At 34.0% G+C, this 22,942-nt stretch overlaps 1 protein-coding gene across 1 annotated transcript; it reads right to left on the reverse strand.

The window, feature by feature from the left end:
- Window positions 1-319: 319 nt before the first annotated feature.
- On the reverse strand, window positions 320-18,224 carry LOC149774609 (uncharacterized). The gene is made up of 3 exons (XM_089945119.1): window positions 17,972-18,224; window positions 11,483-11,566; window positions 320-2,822 (listed from the first exon to the last, which is right to left on the reverse strand). Exon 3 carries the CDS (start codon window positions 2,813-2,815, stop codon window positions 635-637), a length of 2,181 nt encoding a protein of 726 aa, XP_089801245.1. The 5' UTR covers window positions 2,816-2,822; window positions 11,483-11,566; window positions 17,972-18,224; the 3' UTR covers window positions 320-634.
- Between the last annotated feature and the right edge of the window lie 4,718 nt (window positions 18,225-22,942).

Consider the following 22,942-nt stretch of genomic DNA (forward strand, 5'->3'; position numbering starts at 1 on the left):
CCTAAGCGCTTTCTACTCTCAATGAGACTTTTCCAAATGCAAATACAAAACAGACAAGACAAACAAATAAAACACAAAAACCGTTGTGTTTGCAAAACTTTACAAAACGGGAATCCCACAGAAAGGATATCAGAATATTTGGATAATTTTAGGAGACCACTTGTCCACAAATTATCATAATATCTTCAGGACACGACAGATTACCTCATAAAAAGCAAAGCAAGCGAACCATTACTGCCAGATGCACTGATTGTTTCCTTGGACGTCACATTTTTGTATACTAACATACCGCACAACGAGAAAAAAGAATTACAAATAGTGTTTTACATATTTCTTTAATTAGTAACCACATAATAAATTGTCGTCATGAAATTGTGGAGAGGCGCATACAACAGTATGATGTCATTTTATTTTAGAGTGTGACCGTCATGCAGACCTACTCAGGAGTTAATTTTCAAAATTGTACTGACGCATTGACCTGCTAAATAAAGGTTCATATCAATTATTGTATGATCTAAATTATAAACTAGTCAAAGCTGTTCAATATATTTTTAAAGAAACTGTGTGATTTTCTTGATATTAATCTTAAGTAGGTTAATGATTTATTATAACAACTAAATATGAAAGTGGGTTTTCATATTCTTCTGTACAAAACTTCGTCTTTATTTGTTTTGTTTACTTCCATCAACGTGAACAGAAGAATGAGCATGTGATATAACGCAGCATTTACCACGCTTTGAAGATTATATGTTTCTTGTAAGGATTCTAGAAAACACATTACTGCCTTTTCTGGGTTGTCATCAAGAATGTGACAGTAACCAAGTAGGTTCAAACCTCTGTATCTTGAAGCGGCACCACTTGTCTCATTAACTGCTTGCTCAAAATGATGCAAAGAACTTTTAAAAGCTTCCATGTTGCTTAACAGTGAATGACCAACACAGAGCAAAAAATATGCATAGACACAAGGATGTATTTCAAACGTATCAAGTAATTTACCAGAAAGCACAGCGCATTCAAATTTCATTGGGTAAGGAACGCATGGTAAATCACTTGCGGCGAAAACAACATCGTACGCCGGTATGATCTTTAGTTCGGAAGACGGATAAGTTGGTACATAAGACACCTGAAGTGCTCTTCCATCCCCTTTTAATTCAATACCAACTGTAGCTAAACATGAACCCGAGTAACCTAGACGTCCTTCTTGCAATATGACTGCTTGGACAAGTTTAATTGACTTGGAGAATTGGCCAGTAGCCAGAAAATATGTGGCAAGATATAATGGTCCAGACATGGGATCTATATCACAAGCTGAAATCATTAAGGTTTCTGCTAGTTGACGATGCTTCTCTGGATCTTCGTCCGTCTTAAGGGACCTTTTCCACAATCCCATTCCGACACGATATTTAAAGAATTCCTGAGTCTTTTCCCAGATATAGGGGTCTACATCTCTCAGGTGGGTTTCTTCCATTGCTTTCAACTGTTGCAAAGCTTCGTCAAGAGGCTGGAGGTCAGATGCGATATTCACGAAAAGGCCGAAAAGTATAATGTAACGGTGCATTACATCGGTTATGAATTTAGTTTCCTCAAATTCATCATTAAGATAAGATATATTTTCAGTGGACTCCATAAATTTAAAGAGACATCCCTCATAGCTATTCCAAAATTCCAAAAGGAGGCCTCTAGACTTAGATTCAGGCAAACACTCCAGTACATATGGCACAGGGTTCCTTTGAAAATCTGTTATTGTTTGTAACACTGAGTCTTTTTCTGACTCCATCTCGAACTTATATTGCAGCAAATTTCTCTTTCTATGGAAATAATGTTCCAGCACTCCTTGTTCTAAGCAGAGCGCCAGCATCTTGAGACATTCTATCATACAGTGTACAAGATTCTCTTCATTCCACATAGAAAGACCTGTTTCTTCCGATTGCCAGAAAACAATTGTCTTCATATGGTAAGAGCTCAGCTGATCAGGGGCGATTGGATCAATGTATTTCTTCAGAAGCTTTTTAAGCATCACGTAGCATTGAACTTGTGTGTCGTTGAAGCTCCAAACCAGCTCTCTTTCTCCAAGTAAATAAGAGATACGCCACTCTAAGGAACTGACACTAGATCTGATATCACCAACCGGAACTGCATGGCATTTTAGTTTGCTAATCTTATCAATGTCTTCTTTTGTTGGCCAGTCGCAGTGGCGCTCTCGTGTGATCCATTCTTTTGCTTCATGAGCCCAGTCATCACATACGAATGCATGGGAGATATCAAGTGATTTTGGTCCTACATCGGGTCCAAATTCTGTTGACAGGCATGGATCATGCCTAAAAAATTCACCGGGATGGTTTTTAAATACTCTTTTAGATATAATTATTTTTACAAACTTTTCATTGGATAAATATATACCGTCATTTGAAGTTTCTAGAGCTTCATGGATGTTTATATTCATCATGTCAAATGCCTGTTGTTCTGTATGCTCTGGTTTGACCAACCTAAGCCTACCATATCCAGGACGACTTGCACTTGTGTCGAGCATAAAGACATGACCTGCAATGTTCGCTGTATCTCTTTCTGTTGTACATACAGTTACATCTGAAAACACAAGCATCTGATCAACGTCACTTTTGTCTGTTTTTGTTCCCTCAGACACACTTCCTCCGTGTATATATTGCAGCTCATCGAAACAAGAGAACATAAAATCAAATATTTTGGCCCTTGTCCTGGCCAACGATATGAAATTGTTATTAATCCTACTCAAGTGCAATTCCTTTGACAGAAGCTTTGAGACATGCTTCATGTCGATTATAAATGGATCTGCCATCTTGATCCTAAAAGATATTATAAACGAAAATAATGTCATGCTACATTCAAATCATGTTTGGTATTAAAGAAAGCGTGTCTTAGAATTAAGGCCTATTGTTATTTCCAGCTGTCAATATGAGAAAAAGAAATCAATAATGAATATAAATAAAGCATATTCTATTTAAGATTAGTATAACACTTTCATGAAATCAATCTATATTTTTCATACTGTTTGAACGTTCTGTCAAACGAATGCAAATTATTATAATGAAGTCCAAAAGTTTCACTGAAATTGTAATTTGGTCACATGAGCAGAATATGGTGATGTTTACCTTCTGAATAAAAAACACAACTCGTTTCTGCATTTGTAATGTAACAAAATCATACATATCTAAAATGTTTTTTTTTTTCATCTTGAAGTTTGTATGGTGTATAACAGCCGACAAGTTATTTCAGGATAGTTTAAAATCATCCTGTGCAGAATGGTAAATATAACAGAATACTTAAATTTAACGCGAAAAGACAATTTGGCTCTTGGTCTGTTACTTCGAAGCTGATTATTGCATTTGGACCCCTAAATATTAATAGGTGCTTCCTTCTCTCAAATGCAGCACATCCTTAAAGTGGGTTAAAATAAGAGAAGAACAAAAAAAAAATTCAGAAAACTGATCATGCCCTATTTACAAATCGCAATCGCAGCTGTAGTGACCTTGACTTTAAAGTTTTGACCCATGAATGGTTTAACGCAAATCCATTTTTTTAAGATATATAATGGCTGCAAGAATCTTGCCTTATAGTGCGAGAAATAAACATTTAACGAAAGAAAAAAAAAACATTTTCACTTCCAACAAAAGTTGACTTTTAGCATATGAACTTTAAAATCAAACCACAGCTACTTCAATCCAGGCTTAGTCCAAATATGAAGTGGATTATATTTGGTTTCCGGCAGCAGCTATTTATCTTAGGAAAACCAAACTAACACTCAGCTTCACTAGCCTTAATCTTTGATCTCTTGACTTTTAAATCAATAGGATGAATACATACCTTAAATGCAGTCTACCTATAAAGGTCAATAAAATTCTACTTAATTTGCGGAAAACAAATTCACAATTTCAGCCCCAGTAAATCCGACCATTAGTCTTTTCACCCCAAAAGCTGTTAATACCTAAGTGTGCCCCATTTATGACGTCTGATAACAAATGGCGGCAAGTGTGTTAATTATACTGAAATCTACAGTAATCTTGATGTTTGACATCTGGGCCCCAGGTAAATACGTGCTCTGTTTAAGTGGAACCCACAAGAAGTGTTGGAAAACAAATCCGAACAATCATGCGAAATACATATTAAGAGCGCTCCAGCTAAGGCAAATGTAGCCTTGGTACGTTTTACTTTCAAACCAGTAACGGTCAACCGTACACACATACAGTCCATGAAGATGTGGTGAAAAATGATTGCATTCGTGGAAAATGGCTCAATAAATCCAAACTGTTTCTAAGGTAGATAAATTAATAAAACAAATTATAAATCAGACTAAAGATGGATGCAGAATACTTGATTGATAATGCCAAACCAAAATCACAAGATTAAATACAAATTGAACACGTAATATGACATGATACATTAGGAAAATATTTTTAAGGAAATCGCCACGACATACATTTGCAACAGATGTGTTTGACGAGATAGTAACCATTATTTCCACTTTGGTTCATGGCATTAGTTAAGGGGGAGGGGGTAACTTGGCTCATGTTTATCACACCATACATAGATACTACTGTTACACGCCAGAGGTCTTTACTTGACCGAGCGGTGTCAATCCCTGGCGCGATTTCCGCTAGAAGTCATAAGTTCACCCCAAATTTCCAAAGACTTCCATACAACTTCAGTTGTAAATTGGAAATCCCGACGTGTCCGTTCTATACATAAATTTTACTGTAATCAATGCAAGACCATAGAACTCACAATCTGCTAAATATCTATCAACTGCACATCTGCATGGTTTCTCTTCATCAGGTTTCCGTACCGTCAGCAGTTCACGCCGTAGAAACTATACAACTATCCCCTAACACAGGGAACTATTTTAACCACGCCACCTTAAGCTAGTCAATCCACGGTTTCCAGGCACATTTTGCCAGCATAACTACATCACATTTGCCAATTTCTTATTTATTCTTTATGTAATTTACCGGTTTCCTATCTTAAAGACTGCCACTGCAGTCACACCACATACGGACTATGGTAAGACAGGGACACTCATTCGGTTTTGACCAGAATTCACTACCTGTGAACCATGGCATCATGAAAGTCACTAACACTTCACTCCGTGACGTTTGCTTCTAGTAAATGGCCAATTATTTCGGGCTAACGCATATTTCCATTGCACCGAATTCCAATAATCAGACAAGTGATCACAAAAATCTAAGAATTCCTTAAAATGGGACGCTATAACCAAATGTGCATACTACAAATTTATTATACTACTATACTTGAATTTATGAAATATGGTAAAATGATAAATCCTGACAAGAACGCCACCCTCGTTACAAAAAAAACAAAATGTCATTGTGGCCCATACTTCACGTTTCACTTACCTGGGTTCAGTGATGTGTATTGCATGAATTTTTTTTTAAGTTCTGGTCACGCAAAAATCATCAAACTAAATGATTGCATGCCTATTTGATAGTATCACAATCTTGCAACAAGGAAAGTCACTGTGACCTTTATTTCAAATTTTACTGGCCAAAATGCTTTTTGTAGTCTGTATATATAGTGCTATCATGAAACTTGATAAATGACCCGTCTTAATAAATACTATACTCCATCACAAAAGACAGGTCACTGTGATCCAGATTTCATGCTTCAGTGTCTGGGGTTAAATCATGTATTGAATGGTTTATGATAGAATCATCAAATCATCAAATCTGATGACTGTATGAACTTCCTTTTACATCATAAACGCATAAAAATGAAGGTCACTTTTTCATATTGTGCTATCTTAGGTTAAGTTTTTACGTTTAGCTAGCTTATGTCTTATGTATGTGATGTACGCACTGCCCTGTCCAGACGTATTGAACTTCGTGAAGGGGTTCATATTAATGAGCACTGCTCCCTTGCTGAAGAGGCAAGTCATTGTGACCCATATTTTATTCTTCACAGCAATGAGTTAAATTTTAATTTGCTCTTATTTATCAGGCCCTTTTCACACAAAATATGCATATCTGTTAGTACCTAGTATAGTATACAGTATAGAAACCTATATATCATATTTTAGTTGCTTTGTTTATTTGTGTTAAGTTAACTCACCACCACGTGAGCTTTTGGCAAGCGATAAGAATACACACCTTCCTAGAATAATGAGACTGTTTGATGGAATCCATTTTGATAAGTAAGACATAGTTATTGTGAAAAGTAGTATATGTGACCTATACTTCGTATTTCTGTGAATTTATTCACATTTTGATGTGTCTTTTTAATTAGATTCGTGAAACGTGGCGATTGGATGCATCTCTGTTGAAACTAGAACAATGCCAACAAACTTTCCGCGTTTCTAATAATAATAATAATAATAATAATAATGAGGACATTGTATAGCGCCTAATCTTTAGAAGCTCTAAGCACTTTACAACATTAGACAACACCTATAAGATAAGAAACATAATAATATTATTACAAAAACAAACAACATGAAATTAGAAAAACATTACAAATAATAAAAAACATGCTGAGAATATTTCAGGTAGGAAACATTATTAGGTCTTTAAGTTTGTTCTTGCAGTCGAAATAAGTGAGATTTTAGAGCCCGCTTGAATGTGATCACTGTGTCTTTGTGTCTAAGTTCAATGGGCAATTCATTCCATGTTGCTGGGCCCTGGTATGCAAAAGAACGCTGTCCATATGACTTTGTTTTCATAGTGGGAATAATGAGTATACGATTGTCAGAAGAGGAGCTTAAGTATCTTGCTGGTGTGTATACATGGGTGAGGTCAGATAGGTATGTTGGACTAGAGTCCGACAGTGAAATGTAACACAGAGAACAAATTTTGTGTTTGATTCTGGATCGAATGGATAGCCAGAGTAGGGTACAGAGCAGCGGGTAGGTGTGCTCTGATCGTGGTACTCTAAGTAGGATCCGAGCAGCTGTGTTTTGAACTTTTTGAAGTTTCTGGAGTAGATATTGAGATGAACCAGACAGAATTGAGTTACAATAGTCCAGTCTTGAAAGTACTAATGAACACACAAGTGTTTTAGTGGCATCAACTGAAAGATATTAGTGAATTGAGCTGATGCGTCTCAGCTCAAGATATGCAGCCTTGCATATGTTCATGACATGTTGGTGCAATGTGAGAATACTGTCCAGAGTAACACCTAGGTTTCGTACTGATTGTGTGAATTTAATGTTGGCGTTGCTGATATTTATTGTTTGAGGTAAAGGATGTGAATGAAAAAGTCTTTGTGTTGTGATCAGAATGGCCTCAGTTTTATCATCATTCATCTGCAGCTTGTTACAAATCATCCATGATTTCACATCAGAAATGCACCTCTCTACAGCTTGGATGGTAGCATCAACTTCAGTTGGGTGGCTAGATTTGTATATTTGGGTGTCCTCAGCGTACAATTGGTGAGACACTGGATGATGATCTATGACACTTGAGAGCGACTGAGTGTACAGAATGAAGAGAACAGGTCCAAGAACAGACCCCTGTGGAACACCACAACATAGATCAACTGGGCTGGAGTGTATTCCATTTGCAGATACAATTTGTGTCCTGTTCACCAAGTAGGACTTGAACCACAGTAAGGCTGTATCATGAATGCCAAATACATGCTGGAGACGGTGAAGTAATATAGGATATGTATTTGTACTTACATAGTAACCACATAAGTTTTTTTCCTTCCAAGTTATATACATCCTATCCTACTAAGACCAATGCAGCTTGATTTTAGGGATAAATATGCTCTTCAGTGGAAACCATTTCACAGTATTGACTATATATTGTGAATGGCACCCTCAGCATGTTTATATGTACTGTAAACATGAGTACGAGAATTAGATCGCTAGACAGCATTCATTGCATGTGAAACATCATCTATAACGGTTAATCAATGTAATCATTGATCCACCATATGAACTATCCTTCTAATTGTGATCCTACTTCCTGTCACTCTAGGATTACTTAAAGTCCATCATTTTCTTCCAGTAAAATCTGGCTCCTAGTAATGCAATTTGCAGAAACGCGCATTATTGTTTCACCCTCATAAACACGTAACGCAAATTACAAATATTTCAAAGATTCAAGCAACAGATATAGCAGTAAAGCAAAATTATTCGCCTTTTCACCAAAATTCATTGCAAACGTTACTTCATGATAACGCAAAACGAGGCTGAATGAGGTCAAATGACATGTTTGGGAAGTGAGATTTTCCCCAAAATCATCTGTCGAAAAGTTTGGGACCAGTGTGGATGAGACTGTGTTTGTATTCATTTGACCACTTTAACAATCGAGAAATCAACCAGTTTACTATACAAAACTAGTGTATAAGTACAATATATATATATATATATATATATATATATATATATATATATATATATATATATATATATATATATATATATATATATATATGCACTTATTTCAAGTAGGGAGATTTTGCTGGAAAGAATTAAATGGGAATCTTTTTACAAACGTGTAAAATGTGAAAGTTAACCAATACCTTATTAAAGTGTAAATTTAACCTGAATGCAAATGTGTTAAATTTCGTCAATATTTGGCAAAGTTTTAAAAATGTTTGTTGTTGTGGCAGTTTATTAATGTTTTACTTTTGTGAAAGTACCAGAATGCAATATATGTTCTATTAGCAGTAATTATCTCATATTATAAATTTGCTAAAGAAATAATCAATATAAGATACATAACGCAATGCAGTATTTTAATTTTTGTCAAAGCGTTTATAATAATTGCACTGGTCTACAGCCAAACTGCTTACGAAATAAATGTAGTCATACTTTACTAATTATGGGTCAATGATGCTTAAAATTGTTGATTGGCTTTGGTTTTAAAGATATGATACTGGGTCAGTATATACGACCCTTGACGTAGGAATGAATGAGGATAAGTGAGTTATAAATAGAAGGGACCTCAATTTAAACCAGAAATGATTAAAATACATCTTTAACTAAATTTATGAATAATTTTTTGACTGGGTTTGAACAGTACATGCTTTTTAGATAAAACAATGAAGGACGCAATTTAAAGCTGGAATTGCGTCATACATGATATGAACTGCATCATGTTATTCCTAGAAGTCATGGATGATGCAATCCAAATTTAAGCTTACATCACTCTGCTGAACAAATTGTCCTATATCAGTTCTTGAAATCATACAGTGTCGTGCTTTCTTATTGGTCAGTGTTTGATTTTGCAAAGGGACACATTTCTGTTTAACCAAAGTGAGCAGAGATGCCTCGTACTTGTGTGGACAATACATATAACTTCTGCTATGTTTGTGGTAAAGTGACTTTTGCATCACAAAAACGCAGTATAACCACTATGGTTAAGAAAGTTTATTACCTTTATTTTGGTTGCAAAATTGGAAATCAGGACAAGGGGTGCCCACACACATATGCTGCAACATTTGTGCAACACAGTTTCGCCAGTGGTTGAACAGGAAAAGGAAATCTATGCATTTTACAGTGCCAATGATTTGAAGAGAGCAAACAGATCATATCAGCAATTATACTTCTGCATGGTGCCTCCAGTTGAAAACGGTATGTCAATGAAGAAAAAGTGGACTGTGCACTATCCAAACATTCCATCAGCTATACGCCCAGTACCCGACGGAGAAGGACAACTTGTTCCTGATGCACTAGAATCATTCTCACACGATTCAGACGAGGAAAAGGAAGGAGAAAGAAGATGAAACTTTTAGTCCTGAACCATCAATGTCACATGACCCATATTTTCTCCTATCCTCCTCCTCTGAATCGCACATCATAACACAAAGTGAAATTGAATGATCTTGTCAGGGATTTTGAACTATCCAAGAGTAAGGCAGCGCTATTGGGCTCCAGCCTAAAGCAGTGGAATCTCCTGGCAGGTGATGTTAGGGTTTCTATGATCCGTGACCGTCAAAAGGATCTTTTCCCATTCTTCTTCATGGAAGGTGATCTTGAAGCCTGCAACAACATCGATGGTGTGATGGCAGCCCTCAACATAGTTCATGATCCAGATGAGTGGAGATTGTTCATTGATTCCTCGAAGACGAGTCTTAAATATTTTGCCATCAATTCAAGTTGGCTATGCAGTCTATATGAAGGAAACCTTTGAAAACATGAAACAATTTTCGAGGTGTATAAACTATGACCAAGTATCAGTGGCACCTTTGTTGCTATTTGAAGGTCTTGCTTTTTTGCTTGGTCTGCAGACTGGATACACACAGTACTGCTGTTTTCTCTGCGATTACGAGAGTCGTGCAAGAGATTCCTACTACATAAATAGAGATTAGCCACTCCAATAGTCATTGGAACCTGGGAGGAAAAGTTTTCAGCATCCACCACTTGTTCAAACAAGGAAGGTTTTGTTATCACTCTTGCACATCAAGCTGGATTTGATGAATAACTTTGTCAACAGTATTTTGCCTTTTGTCTTATAATACATTTTATTTATTTATTTATTTTTATTTATTTTTATTCTTATTTATTTATTTTTCTGTTTTTAAAAGTGTTACATTAACAGGACAGGTGAAATATTATCATGTAAAGCAACCTAAGTTTACAGTTTATGATTAAAACTACTATCTACACAATATAGATAGACGTAAAATGTAAAAACTCAAATATCTTGGAAACAGTAGCCAATATGTTGTTTTAATTGTCACCTTTGAATTCAGCACATCAAAATCCATGACAAAAAGCACATTTTGTCTCTGAAGCAGATGACTTCTAAAAGAAATTGAGACCATTGTAATTTGACCGTTGTGTGCTGACAAATAAAATGTATACAGTGTTACTATTTTCCTACGGTGGTAGTATGGACACCCAAGTGTGACATAACGTGTTCATTTTGTAAAGACATTAGCTATGCCAATTAGTGAAATTATTAGGGTTTCCTTCTTATTTAAGGTCCCCAGTGTCAAGGACGTGGATTCACGGAGAAAACATGAGGTTGGGGTCTTATGTGTGTTATATTTGTGCCATTTTCATAACGTAACAATGAACTTCATATTAAATGATTTCTAGTAATATACAGACAGCATTTATGACAGATGGAGGCAACATACCATGATAATGGCCGGTGTTTGTCTTTTTTTTTTCGCAACATAACTATGGTGACAACTATGCTAATAGATCATCTTTTGTAAGCCATGAATCAAAGATGACGAAAACAAAAACTACATTTTTGTGTGGTTATTTGCAAGCATATCTTCATTTTAAAGTCTATTATTGTATATTTAATTTCCTTATTTCTCTTCTACATAAATGTTTTGATAAATTCACGAGGGAATATCTTATAATGTATAACAATTTAAATCAAGAACATTTTGTGGGCATCAATGTTCTGAAATATTTGATTCTAGAGATATGATCAATTTACGATATGGAGAGGAAATAAGCGTGCTAGAACATTTGTTATCATTACAGTGGAAAGAGAAAGTTAGTGCCTTGCTATGGAGAAATTATATTTACCAAGGTTCAGTTCTTCTATCCTCTGGCAAACGTTGAAAGGAAAGGGTTTAACATTTGGCAATACTCTCCAGAGGTTTAACGAAGCTGAATTTTAAAAAAATGATAAAACAATGAATATTATGCAGATAACGATTCTAGACAGGTCACTGTGTGTTGTATTCTAGACAGTTATCATCTATATCATATCAAAATTCATAAACTGCCATACTTACAATAAGTTTCATGTTGTATGCTTTGAACAGTTAAAAAGCACCTCCGTGAGCTGGTGTGTGTTCATGAAAACTTCATGTTAGGCTGATGATGCGAAGATTATATTGTCAATTTTATTATTCGGTATTTATAGAATGATTTCACAGCCTGTACAAGAGTAATAAACTACAAATAAATCCTTTCCATTTCTAGGAAATTATATACAATAAATTTTCTTGTACACCACACCTCATTTGTTATAAATAATATTATGATAGATGTAAAATGACAACATGGAATGTACATAAATATATACTGTAAATATGATAGATATAAAATGACAACATGGAATCTACATAAGTATGTACTGTAAATATTACTATGGTGTAATATAAACAAAGTCTTTGACATTGGATAATGGTGGAACCACTTTGCTTTCAAATAAGTAGAAATGCATCTGTATCACATCATGAATGCCTCCTCGATGGAAACAAGACTCCCTCCAAGGGGCTGAGGCTCGAATGGCCCAAAACAGTTTCACGGAATCCAAAGAGAAGGTTGTTTCGTTAAAACTGCAAAGTATTAAATTCATCTCTGCTATTCGTTGTATTCTATACAATTATCATCTATATCATACAAAAATTCATAAACTGCCATACTTATAATAAGTTTCATGTGACATGGTTTGTGTAGGACATTTTGTTTTAGGAGAAATGAAAATCGAAGACAAAGTGTAATAATCGGATGTTCTCTGCAAAAATCATGAGATATTATGAAATCAGGAGGTAGGTGTGGAACGATTCCAAACATAGGGATTTTTTTTTTATTCTTTTCGTTTTTTTTCCTTCAGGTGTGAGGGTTGACAGGGATGGTGTAAGGTCGCTTACATCAAAGCAAACTACAACCCAGTTTTACGGTATTTTTTGCATAATTTTCGAAGCATTATTTCTGAAACTTCATTATTGTATTTTGGAGATATCATTAAAGTTTACTGCAGTGGTGCCCATGATTCGACTCCAAGGCATGTTCTTCTTTCAGAATGAACTTTATGCAACAATGTACATGCGGTGGCGCCATTATGTCAATACGCTCAGTAGCCTAATTTTGAGCATTGAATCAAACCGTATTGTTGTTCGCTGTGTTGTCATACTGGGATCACATTTTAATGAGTTAAGTATTTACAATTTCAAGCCAAAATAAAAACGTATGTACTGGTGCACTGATATAAAATGTTCAATACAATAACGCAAACAACTATCGAGTCAAAAAGAAGAGGTTGTGCGACAGCAAACCGCGAATGCTCAATTCTTGTCATCATCCAATCAAGTTATACACAAATCAAATCAGGCCGAAACAATAAGAAAACAGAAACTTACATAAATTGTTTTCCAAGCAAGTTTATTATACCATTTCTTTTTAATAATCATACATGCCAACCCCGAGAGAAGTATACGTGTAATATTTGTTAATATAAGTTTGCCTAAATAAATGCATTTAGAACTTACTGCATGCATCTTGTGATGTCTCGGAGTTGTAGGTCGGCTTATTAGCGGGGCGTACACTTTTTAGTGCTTATACCTATACAGTTTGGTGGGGTCGGCTTAGATGCGAATGGGTGTATACGCGAGTACATATATATATATATATATATATATATATATATATATATATATATATATATATATATATATATATATATTTATTTATTTATTTATTTATTTATTTATTTATTTATTTGATCACTCTGTTCTTCACATCCCTTGCTTAAAAAACACTCAAATGTAAATATCTACATGGATAATTTAACGGACTTTCTACTTTAATGAATCGTTTTAGATGGGCTTTTCTTTTGGGTGGGGGGACACAACTGTTATTGTAATAATATTCGTAAAAAAGTAACCACAAACTGATCGGCGTGTATAATACGTAATATTTTATTTTTAACGTGCCCCAACACTGCCAGTTGATCACACAATGGATATCATATATCATAATCTATAGGAACATCAATATATGATTGTTGCTTGCATATGAAGTACAAGAAAAGTATTTAACGTTTTATATACAGTTATGTTATGAGACAAACCTTTAGCAGGGAAATTAAACATCATGGCTGACCTTACTGTAATGCATTTCCTCACACACACACACACACACACACACACACACACAGAGCTTGTAATTATCCATACCATAAGGTCAAAGGCAAAATATTAAGAACATATTATTCAGTCGATATATCCTAAAGTTTTAACAGTATTAAAAATTGGGCCTGCACTTTACAGCGCTTCCGTGGAGTACCCTAGAAGAGGATTGTTTTCACGTGTATAATAAAGTAATAAAGTATACACTATGCCTGCTGTATACGAAATATGTATACGCTACTTCATTTCTCCAAAACTATAAAAACAAAATGTACACTTTAGGAAAATGTATTAAAAGGGCCAGTTTTAAAAAAATGGATTGCTGAAAAGAAGTTAGATGTCAGCTTCACAGCTGCACAGTAGAACCATGTGTGAATATCAAAAGGGTTTTTCTTGTTTATTTTACTAATATTTGAATGTCACTAGTACAGATAGTAACGTACATGTCTTTGAACGGCACTTTTTGCATATTAATGGCTATACCCATGATAGCTGAATAAACCGTTAGTGTGTCCATAGAAACGGCATTTACCTCTCTTCGCCCCCCACCCTCACCCCCTTCCAGGCAAGATATGGCCAATAATGTAATTAAAAACACCACAAAATAACGCCATCCTTATTGCAACGCTCATCCTTTACCCAGCATGGCGTCCTGTATCTAATAGGAAAGATATATCTTCGTCAAACACTATATTCAACCTACAGTATTCGCATAATATTACGTTTAGGTGCATGAATAAAATACATGTAACAATCTTTGGATAAAATATGTCTAATAAATATCGGAATTTCAGCTTTCAAACATTCCTGAAAAAGCTACAAAATGTGTGCTAGTTCATAATTATACGTGAATTTCATACCCCTACAATCTCAGAATCACAATTCTTGATGTCCACTAGCAATCTCCTCCCACCACTACCCCAACCACGTTCAGAAGAAATTAATTAAAAGAGATATGTGCATTATAACACCTCATTTTGCAAGGATTTTAAGTTCAAATGTGTAATCATGCTGTCGAAAATGAAGTGGAAGATATTTCCTGGACAAGTTCTAAAGCTTCGTCCACAAAATTAAGAATGTTTTAGCTGAGTAGACACCATGAAATAATGAGGGTGGGTTTGGATATAGGCAATGTTATGCACTCTGTATATTAAAATGAAGGTTTAGACAAATTTATTTAATGTTAGGGTGCTTATATCAGATCTCCCTTGTACCTTCTTCCTGGAATACAACACTACTTGCACGTGAAAGATTATATATGTATCCTTAATGTACGGTGTTTATCTCTCAAGTGGAATAGATTACGTATTTCGGTTCTAAAGTACAAAATTTATAGGCCTTTGAACTCGTCACATGGCAAGTGTGTCAACATGGGCTTGATAAAACTACATGTATTGGGACACTAGTACTCGTTTCATTTAATGTTATCGGTAAGACTTAGAGACCTTGCAATGTTCAACATTATACATCAAATAAATGACATTTATTTTCTGATAAGATATTCACTGGAGAGGAGCATAAAAGATTGTATTTAAACAAGAACCCAAAGAATAAAGTGAAAAAAAGAAAGCTCACATAGTGAATACAGAGAAAATCAACGTACTTGAATTTATCATGCTAATAGAAAAAGAGAAGTTCAGAAGATCCTGAATGTTCTACGAATCTAATTTTATTTTAATCAAAGTTATAATACATGTAGTAGGGATTTTTTATATGATTTACTGTTTTCCTATTTTCTAGTCTTGTACATAGTCATGTTCAATAGAATCCACATTTCAAAAATAGTTCTGCTTCTGCAGTCCCAAAACAATACAAGCAGAATCTTTACAACACACTCACCCCATTACCTTATGGACATTAATCATTTGTTTAACAGGTCTTGCTCTATGGTCTATGTAAGTGAGAACAGGCTTTTGTGTTTATGCAAATTAATTAATTGATTATTTAGAGGACATATGATTTGTTTTACAGTTTGAAAATGCTGATGATATTAGAGACAAATATTAGAGACAAGATAGTAGATTAAGTTTCTCTAATTAGTAATAGTAACTTATATATAGATTTAAAAGAACTTGATATTTTATACTTGAACTCTGACAATCTTTGCCAGCCCGTACACATAAACTACGTTTATTTAACATTAATATTTTGAGGGTGAGGCTGAAAGTGAGTGAGAGTCTGATCAGACATATTATAATCATTTAAATGGTTTCAGATCAATTTCTGGGTAACTCATTAGTGAATTAGTGATATATCAAATGTTTAGTTTAATTTAGGAAACACAGATCTCTGTACCAGACACAATCAAGTCAGTTATAGAAATATGATATCATGATGTCTCCTGGCAAGTCCACTAGGCTGTGATATATATATATATATATATATATATATATATATATATATATATATATATATATATATATATATATATATATAGAGAGAGAGAGAGAGAGAGAGAGAGAGAGAGAGAGAGAGAGAGAGATGGTTAGAGAGAGCTTTTGAATTTGAATTTGGTACGGTGAAAAGAAACCATTAAAGAAATATGTAGCCTAGATATTTGTTTGTTTGCTCTACCAGCTAATTCCCCAATGTAGCTGCTGCCTACCCCACACAGCTACAATTTAAGGTTTCTCATTTTGAGCTTGGGTTTTAGTTTTGCTTAAAACATTTTAAGAATACGAGGTGATGAATACGTTTGATACGTTCTTCCAGTCCCACCACATTGACAGTATTGAGCAAAAGTACAAACAAAAGAATTCACTTCAGCGTTATAGGTATAAATCACGGTTGAAACACGTGTGCTATATACTCTTCCACTTTTAAAGATTAATATGTAAAATATGTTCCACAAAATAAAGTCTTTTTAGATTCAATCTATATAATAATAGTTTAATATGCATTGAAAAGCATGAAAATGTTGACGATAATAAACTACTGAGTTATAACATCATAAATTAGTGTAACCCTATGTATCCAACATTTAATATACAAAGAAACCTGGAGGTAAGTATTGTATTTCTTTCTTTTCTCTTCTTTTCTTCTTATGCTGGCACCTTTATATGGACAGAAACGAGTTGCGGTGCACATAGACCTTCAGTACGAGATGACATTGCTTCGTGAACGAGCAAATGCGTACGACTTATATAATCAATAAATAGCATTCTCATGATACTAGCTTTAACAATAAGTTTAAAACAAGGAAGACAAAATAAATCCACATGTCTCAACCCAATTTAGAAATGTTCAAAGGCTTAGGTCTTATGTAAAACAATGTGTGTGTTGCCACTAAATTAAGGAAAAATGTTGTAGAAGAACATCTTTACTGTTCAGGAACAATGGATAAGCACCAATATTTTCGGCAAATAAGGGATCCCAGAAGCGTCTAGAAAGGTCTCCTAATGATTTGTATCAGCCGACGATATTAAACAATGCTTCAAACACACCATTTTTTATATCATCAGTTACTGTCTTGTGTTCGCAACGGAGCTTAAAATTGTTTCATGTTGACTTGTAAGTTTATTCATGAAGGGTTATTTCTGGTCTTTTCTTAACAAATTTTCAACTTTTTAAAAAAACATAATCAAAATACATAATATCATTTTAAATTTAGTGAATACTTTATGATGGATAGAATTAACCAGAATACGTGGAAAAGATGAAAAATGTGGAAATCTTCGTTAATATTTTCTTAACATACGGTTTCCATGGCAATTAGAACGCGATGATAAAATTAGTCAGAAATAAATCAAAACCACCTCAAATTTGTAATATACACCATAAGAAGAAATTTAGAGAAGGGGCACGGAAATGGCCGTTATTCATGATTGTCCTTTATAGCAATGAATGCTCGTCTGCCGATAATAATACATTTTTCTGATCGACTAAATTACTTTTTCTAAATACACTCGCTGAATTTTAAAACCGCTATGGGCTTCCATACCTCCAGACCACGCTGAGTAATGCCTTTTGTCGCAAGTACGTTCCAGTAGCCAGTCCTCATGTTTAAGTTCTCACTATTGACAAATTCTCATAAGAAATAAAAAGACTATTTAAAACTTTGGAAAAATAATAGCTAACATAATCTGTACTTATCTGGCCGATGGAAAAAGTCCGTGTGCATGTGCAGAAGGAAAACGTTGCTTAATTCAATACTTACTGTTATAGCTTCCGATTCCAGCAATATCGGAAAGACTAAAAACTTGGAAAGCGACAACGAACCCTCCAACGCCGTGAAAGTTAAGCATGTGAAAATTAGAAGACTTCATCGGTACGTTTTATGTGACACGAATATTTACAGCTCCACTTAAGTTTGAGTATGTCGGCCGTGAAGTTTCATATTGTTACTGTCTTATCGCTGCGCAAGTAGTCGATATTAATATCAACAAAGTTCGAATAATCGTCACCGCACGTGAAGTTTCATATTGTTACTGTCTTATCGCTGCGCAAGTAGTCGATATTAATATCAACAAAGTTCGAATAATCGTCACCGCAAGGGTTCCATCAAGGACAAATCTTTTAAAGTGGAAAACATTGCTGAGAGATTTTCTTTAACAATAACGATTGCAACCGAGGTTTTTATACCGACAAACTTGCTCCAATGACCAACATAACATCATGTATGTATGTATGTATGTATGTATGTATGTATGTATGTATGTATGTAGGTGTGTGTGTGTATGTAGGTGTGTGTGTGTGTGTGCGTGTGTGTGTGTGTGTGTGTAATATTTACTTTGATTGACAAAGTCGGTATCAAGGCAGGTGAGTTGTACAGCGATTTGAGAGAAGCCGAATTCTGAGAGAAAGTAGTTGCATATATTTTCTTTCGTTCTTTGCCTTTCGTTATTCAAATCTCTTTCAAATACACATACGCAAATATGTACACACATATTCAATTTATATGAATGATATATTGTTGAAAGATCGGATCGTGTTCATAGCTAGCTGGTGTGTGTGTGTGCGTGTGTGTGTGTGTGTGTGTGCGTGCGCGTGCGTGCTTGCGTGCGTGTGTGCATGCATGCATGCATGAATGTAGTCTAAACCTGAGATCCTAACAATATATGTATGTATGTATGTATGTATGTATGTATGTATGTATGTATGTATGTTATGTATATTTAATTTGTATTTGTTAGTTTTTCCCCATTATAACATGTTATGTATAATTGTAATTCGGACATGTCTTTGTCCAAAATCAATTTCATTTTCTACCTGACCAGTAACGTTTATGTTGGTAAACAAATAATACATAGCTAATATTTTTCTATGCTTGTGAAATAAGTATTCAGATTATTATTAATGCAAACATATTTATCTTAGTCTGAGTCTGGGAAATAGGAATTCCTCAATATTATTATCTGTTTGTTCCTAATGTATACCACATTCTTCAGCATAATTTTAGTAACAGATTTTATCTTGTAAAACAACCTAGAATGTTCTAGAAGTGAAAATCCCACTAAATAAACATAGCATTTTCAGAAAATTGCTAATTTTGACTTAAATCAGGTATAGGGTTTTTTTAACTTATTAACTTGAGTAATTACTCATTCCTGCGTTAACATCTGAAGCAGAAATCATGTATTAATGTGTTCAGTATTTGATTTGGGTGGAATCTTTATTCAATTATTATTCATTGGAAATACAAAGTGTTCTTCAATAATGTTCTTGGGCGGAAACATTAATTTTGAATTATAATTAATATAATGGAATTAATTGTAACACTATTTGCACATCGTCACACATCATGCTACTGGTACATTCGTACATTCAAGACTACAGGCACAATAATTAGAACTTCATTCATTAGGACTACTGATAGAACTTTTTGGACTATTTGCAATTTAAATATCAGTATTGTAAGTTCATTTCCAATTTTCACTTTGCATTCTTGGGAAATATATTATTTGTGAATTTTACGAAACTTGTTAGCTTTTCCTCATTTCTATTACGTATTTTAAAACCATAGTAATTTTCTCTCTCAGTATTTTGTTATTGATATGTTCCTCTGGGAATGTTCATTTTTGCATGTATATTTTGTATATCTTTCCAATACATGGCAAAGAATAAATTTCGCAATGCACGCAATAAACCGTATCTTTGTAGGTGTTGTGAGTAAATACTTGGATATTCATTGATAAAATTATTACATTAGCCATGGTTATATTTCTTGTGCGCTGTATTAAAGTAGTGTAAAGTATATTAGGCACATAAAACCTATAGTACCATAAGTCCTGAAGCTATAAAAAGTAAAGATTATGATAGGATGATTCGAAATGACAAAATAAAGTACACAAAAGAAGAAAGACGTTATCGATAGTTATAATGAGAAATATTCAAAATAATATTAATATTTAAACTATTTGATTGATTGTCGCTAAAAAAATTGTTAGTGTTCTCTTTTCATGCGATTAGAAGTATATTTTTATAAATCGTTCACTTTATAACTATTATCGTTGCAGATTGCACATATAATGTGTCAGTATTTAGTGTATCTAAAATATCTACGTATGAATTTATTCCTAAGATTACCATAAAGGGAAAAATCATAATTTCATCTTCTTCAGCATTTGTTTCATGCAGATGACAAATTCTGTCTCCTCTTGTAACTTTATCATACCGTCCAGTTTCACTAAGTAAATCACATGATCCCATACGAAGTTTCGTGAACGCTTTTATATAAAAAAATTTCAACCGTTTGCATGACTTTGAATTCAGTGACAGTTTGAACATAGTATATGTTTTTACTTTACATTTGCTTGAAATAATGGCACGCACATTTTGGTACTTCAACTTTCTTAATCATTGTTTCATAGATTGATGAAGTCGAATAGTGAAATTCTTCATTCAGCCAGATAGTATTCAATCCTACATAAAACCTGCATAATAATTTTTATGGTAAATGCCCAGACAGGGTGTAAGAAAACAATTATCTGGATTTTTGCGTAATATGTCATACGTTCCTTAGACAAGTGTATTTCTATCAGCAATCAGTGTTGTCCAATATTTTAAGATTCTCTCTGTAAGGAAAAAAGTACGGTAGCATATATTTGTTCCCCAGACAGAACGGCATTAACCAATGAATATTTCACAGCCAAACAACGTTTGGAACATTTTGTATGAATTCTATTGGTGTCAACAGCGGAATGAAATCTACACATTACAAACAACCATATTTCAGAACTGATGAGACGAAACATTTAAAGAATGATAGTCTCTCATAACGTAAGATTACCGTTTTTAATCAAAATACAGCTTTACACTCTTCTCCACAAAATATTTACTGAGCTTGATTCCACGAACCATTGCTACTCAACAGAACACGAATATACACAAAACAAGGTACAATTTTAGTTTCTTAGTCACATAATCTGAAACTGATTTTTTTTCGTTCCTAAATAGCATAATCTCTTTTTCATCAAGATTGATATGAATTTTTCAGTAATCACAAAACTGCCCTAACTTGTTTGTTAATGTTTTTAATGGTTGTATTGACCTTGTAAATATAATCGTATCATCTGCATACATTCCAACAGCACAAAAATCCTAGCATTCCCATTTAGCAAAACAAACGTATCTCAAATAAAATGGGTGACAAAGGATTATCTTGTTTTACTCCTTAGCAGGAATTTGAAAATATCGGAATAATGACCTAGGAGTTCCAGAGAATTGTACACTGCAGAGTATCGATTTTATAAAATAATAACTTAAAACGATCTAATCAATATTCGTTATGTAAAAAAAATCCCGTATTTGTTTGTTGCCTGAATTAATTGTGTTTAATGTCGGACCAGGTGTTTCAATATTATTAAGTCGATACAAATTGAGTAATGAATGTTAATCATAATATTAAATCCTCTCTTAATTGTGCGACAATCATCATTAAATCAATTGTTACACTAAAATATAACCCATTTCATCTATATTTTGTCTTAACGCTAAAAAATTTAAATCGTTTTTATATAATGTATCTATTCGCTTATTCGTCGAGTCCAACTGCACAAGGCATAAACCTTGATATGCCATGGCATAATGCGCCGGAAGATCTGAGTCTATTCAGTTTGGCAGTATTAGTCAGCAGAACGAATATCACAGCATTTCTTCACATTTTGATTATTATTTGATAAACTCAGTCTATCCTGAAAAGGTGCATCAGCTGTAGTATCTTAAAATAAACCGCGATACATTATTTACAATTCTACTAACAAATAATGACCTACGCTTATATATATATATATATATATATATATATATATATATATATATATATATATATATATATATATATATATATATATATATATATATATATATATATATATATATATATAGTAGGAAGAAATGAGGCCATTAGCACATTTCCATACGTTTCCATCCAGCAACCTTTGTTTTCGCTTGCAAACACTTGCACGTTGATTTTTTAGTGTGCTATCTGAAACCCCAACTTGCTTAAAAAGATTGTATTTATTCCACGTGAAAGCTTGTTAATTTTCGTATATTGGCTACAGCAATTTTACAGCACATGCAAATTCGGGGGAGGGGGAGCATATGCCCCTGCCCCCTCCCCCATGACGTCCCTGCTTAGAGTCCTTATCGAATGTGAAAGTAATGTATGTAGAATAGAAGAAGAAACTTTAACTTTGGGAATAAAATAATCAAGAAGAGAAAGAAAAAATAATTTTTCATTGCTGAGCGCGTGTATGTTGTTCATTTTATACCTCGTAGTTTTAGTAGATTATATATATATATATATATATATATATATATATATATATATATATATATATATATATATATATATATATATATATATATATACCCGTTTTTGTTTTTGTAATGTTCTGTAATTTGACCTTACCTCTGCAGAGATCCGATACGATCCGTGCTATCTCGCGTGAGCCACATATCTTAGGCATCGTACCATCATATGCTCCTTATCAGTAAGGCCAATCCCTGTCCCACTGTTTGTACCTATCGATGTTATTGCTTGTATTAGTTTCTACGAGGTATTAAGTCTTTTTAATAGTATGTTATTCTATCAGTATTAAATTCAGAATTTATGTTGACTGAGAATATCAAATTTACAGTTGCAAAAACAATGCAGAGAAGCTCGTTTAGGATAAACCTCTTGCAT

Source organism: Sinohyriopsis cumingii, unplaced genomic scaffold (assembly GCF_028554795.1).
Source record: "Sinohyriopsis cumingii isolate HCF-2022 unplaced genomic scaffold, ASM2855479v2 utg000198l, whole genome shotgun sequence".
Classification (NCBI taxonomy): Eukaryota; Metazoa; Mollusca; class Bivalvia; order Unionida; family Unionidae; genus Sinohyriopsis; species Sinohyriopsis cumingii.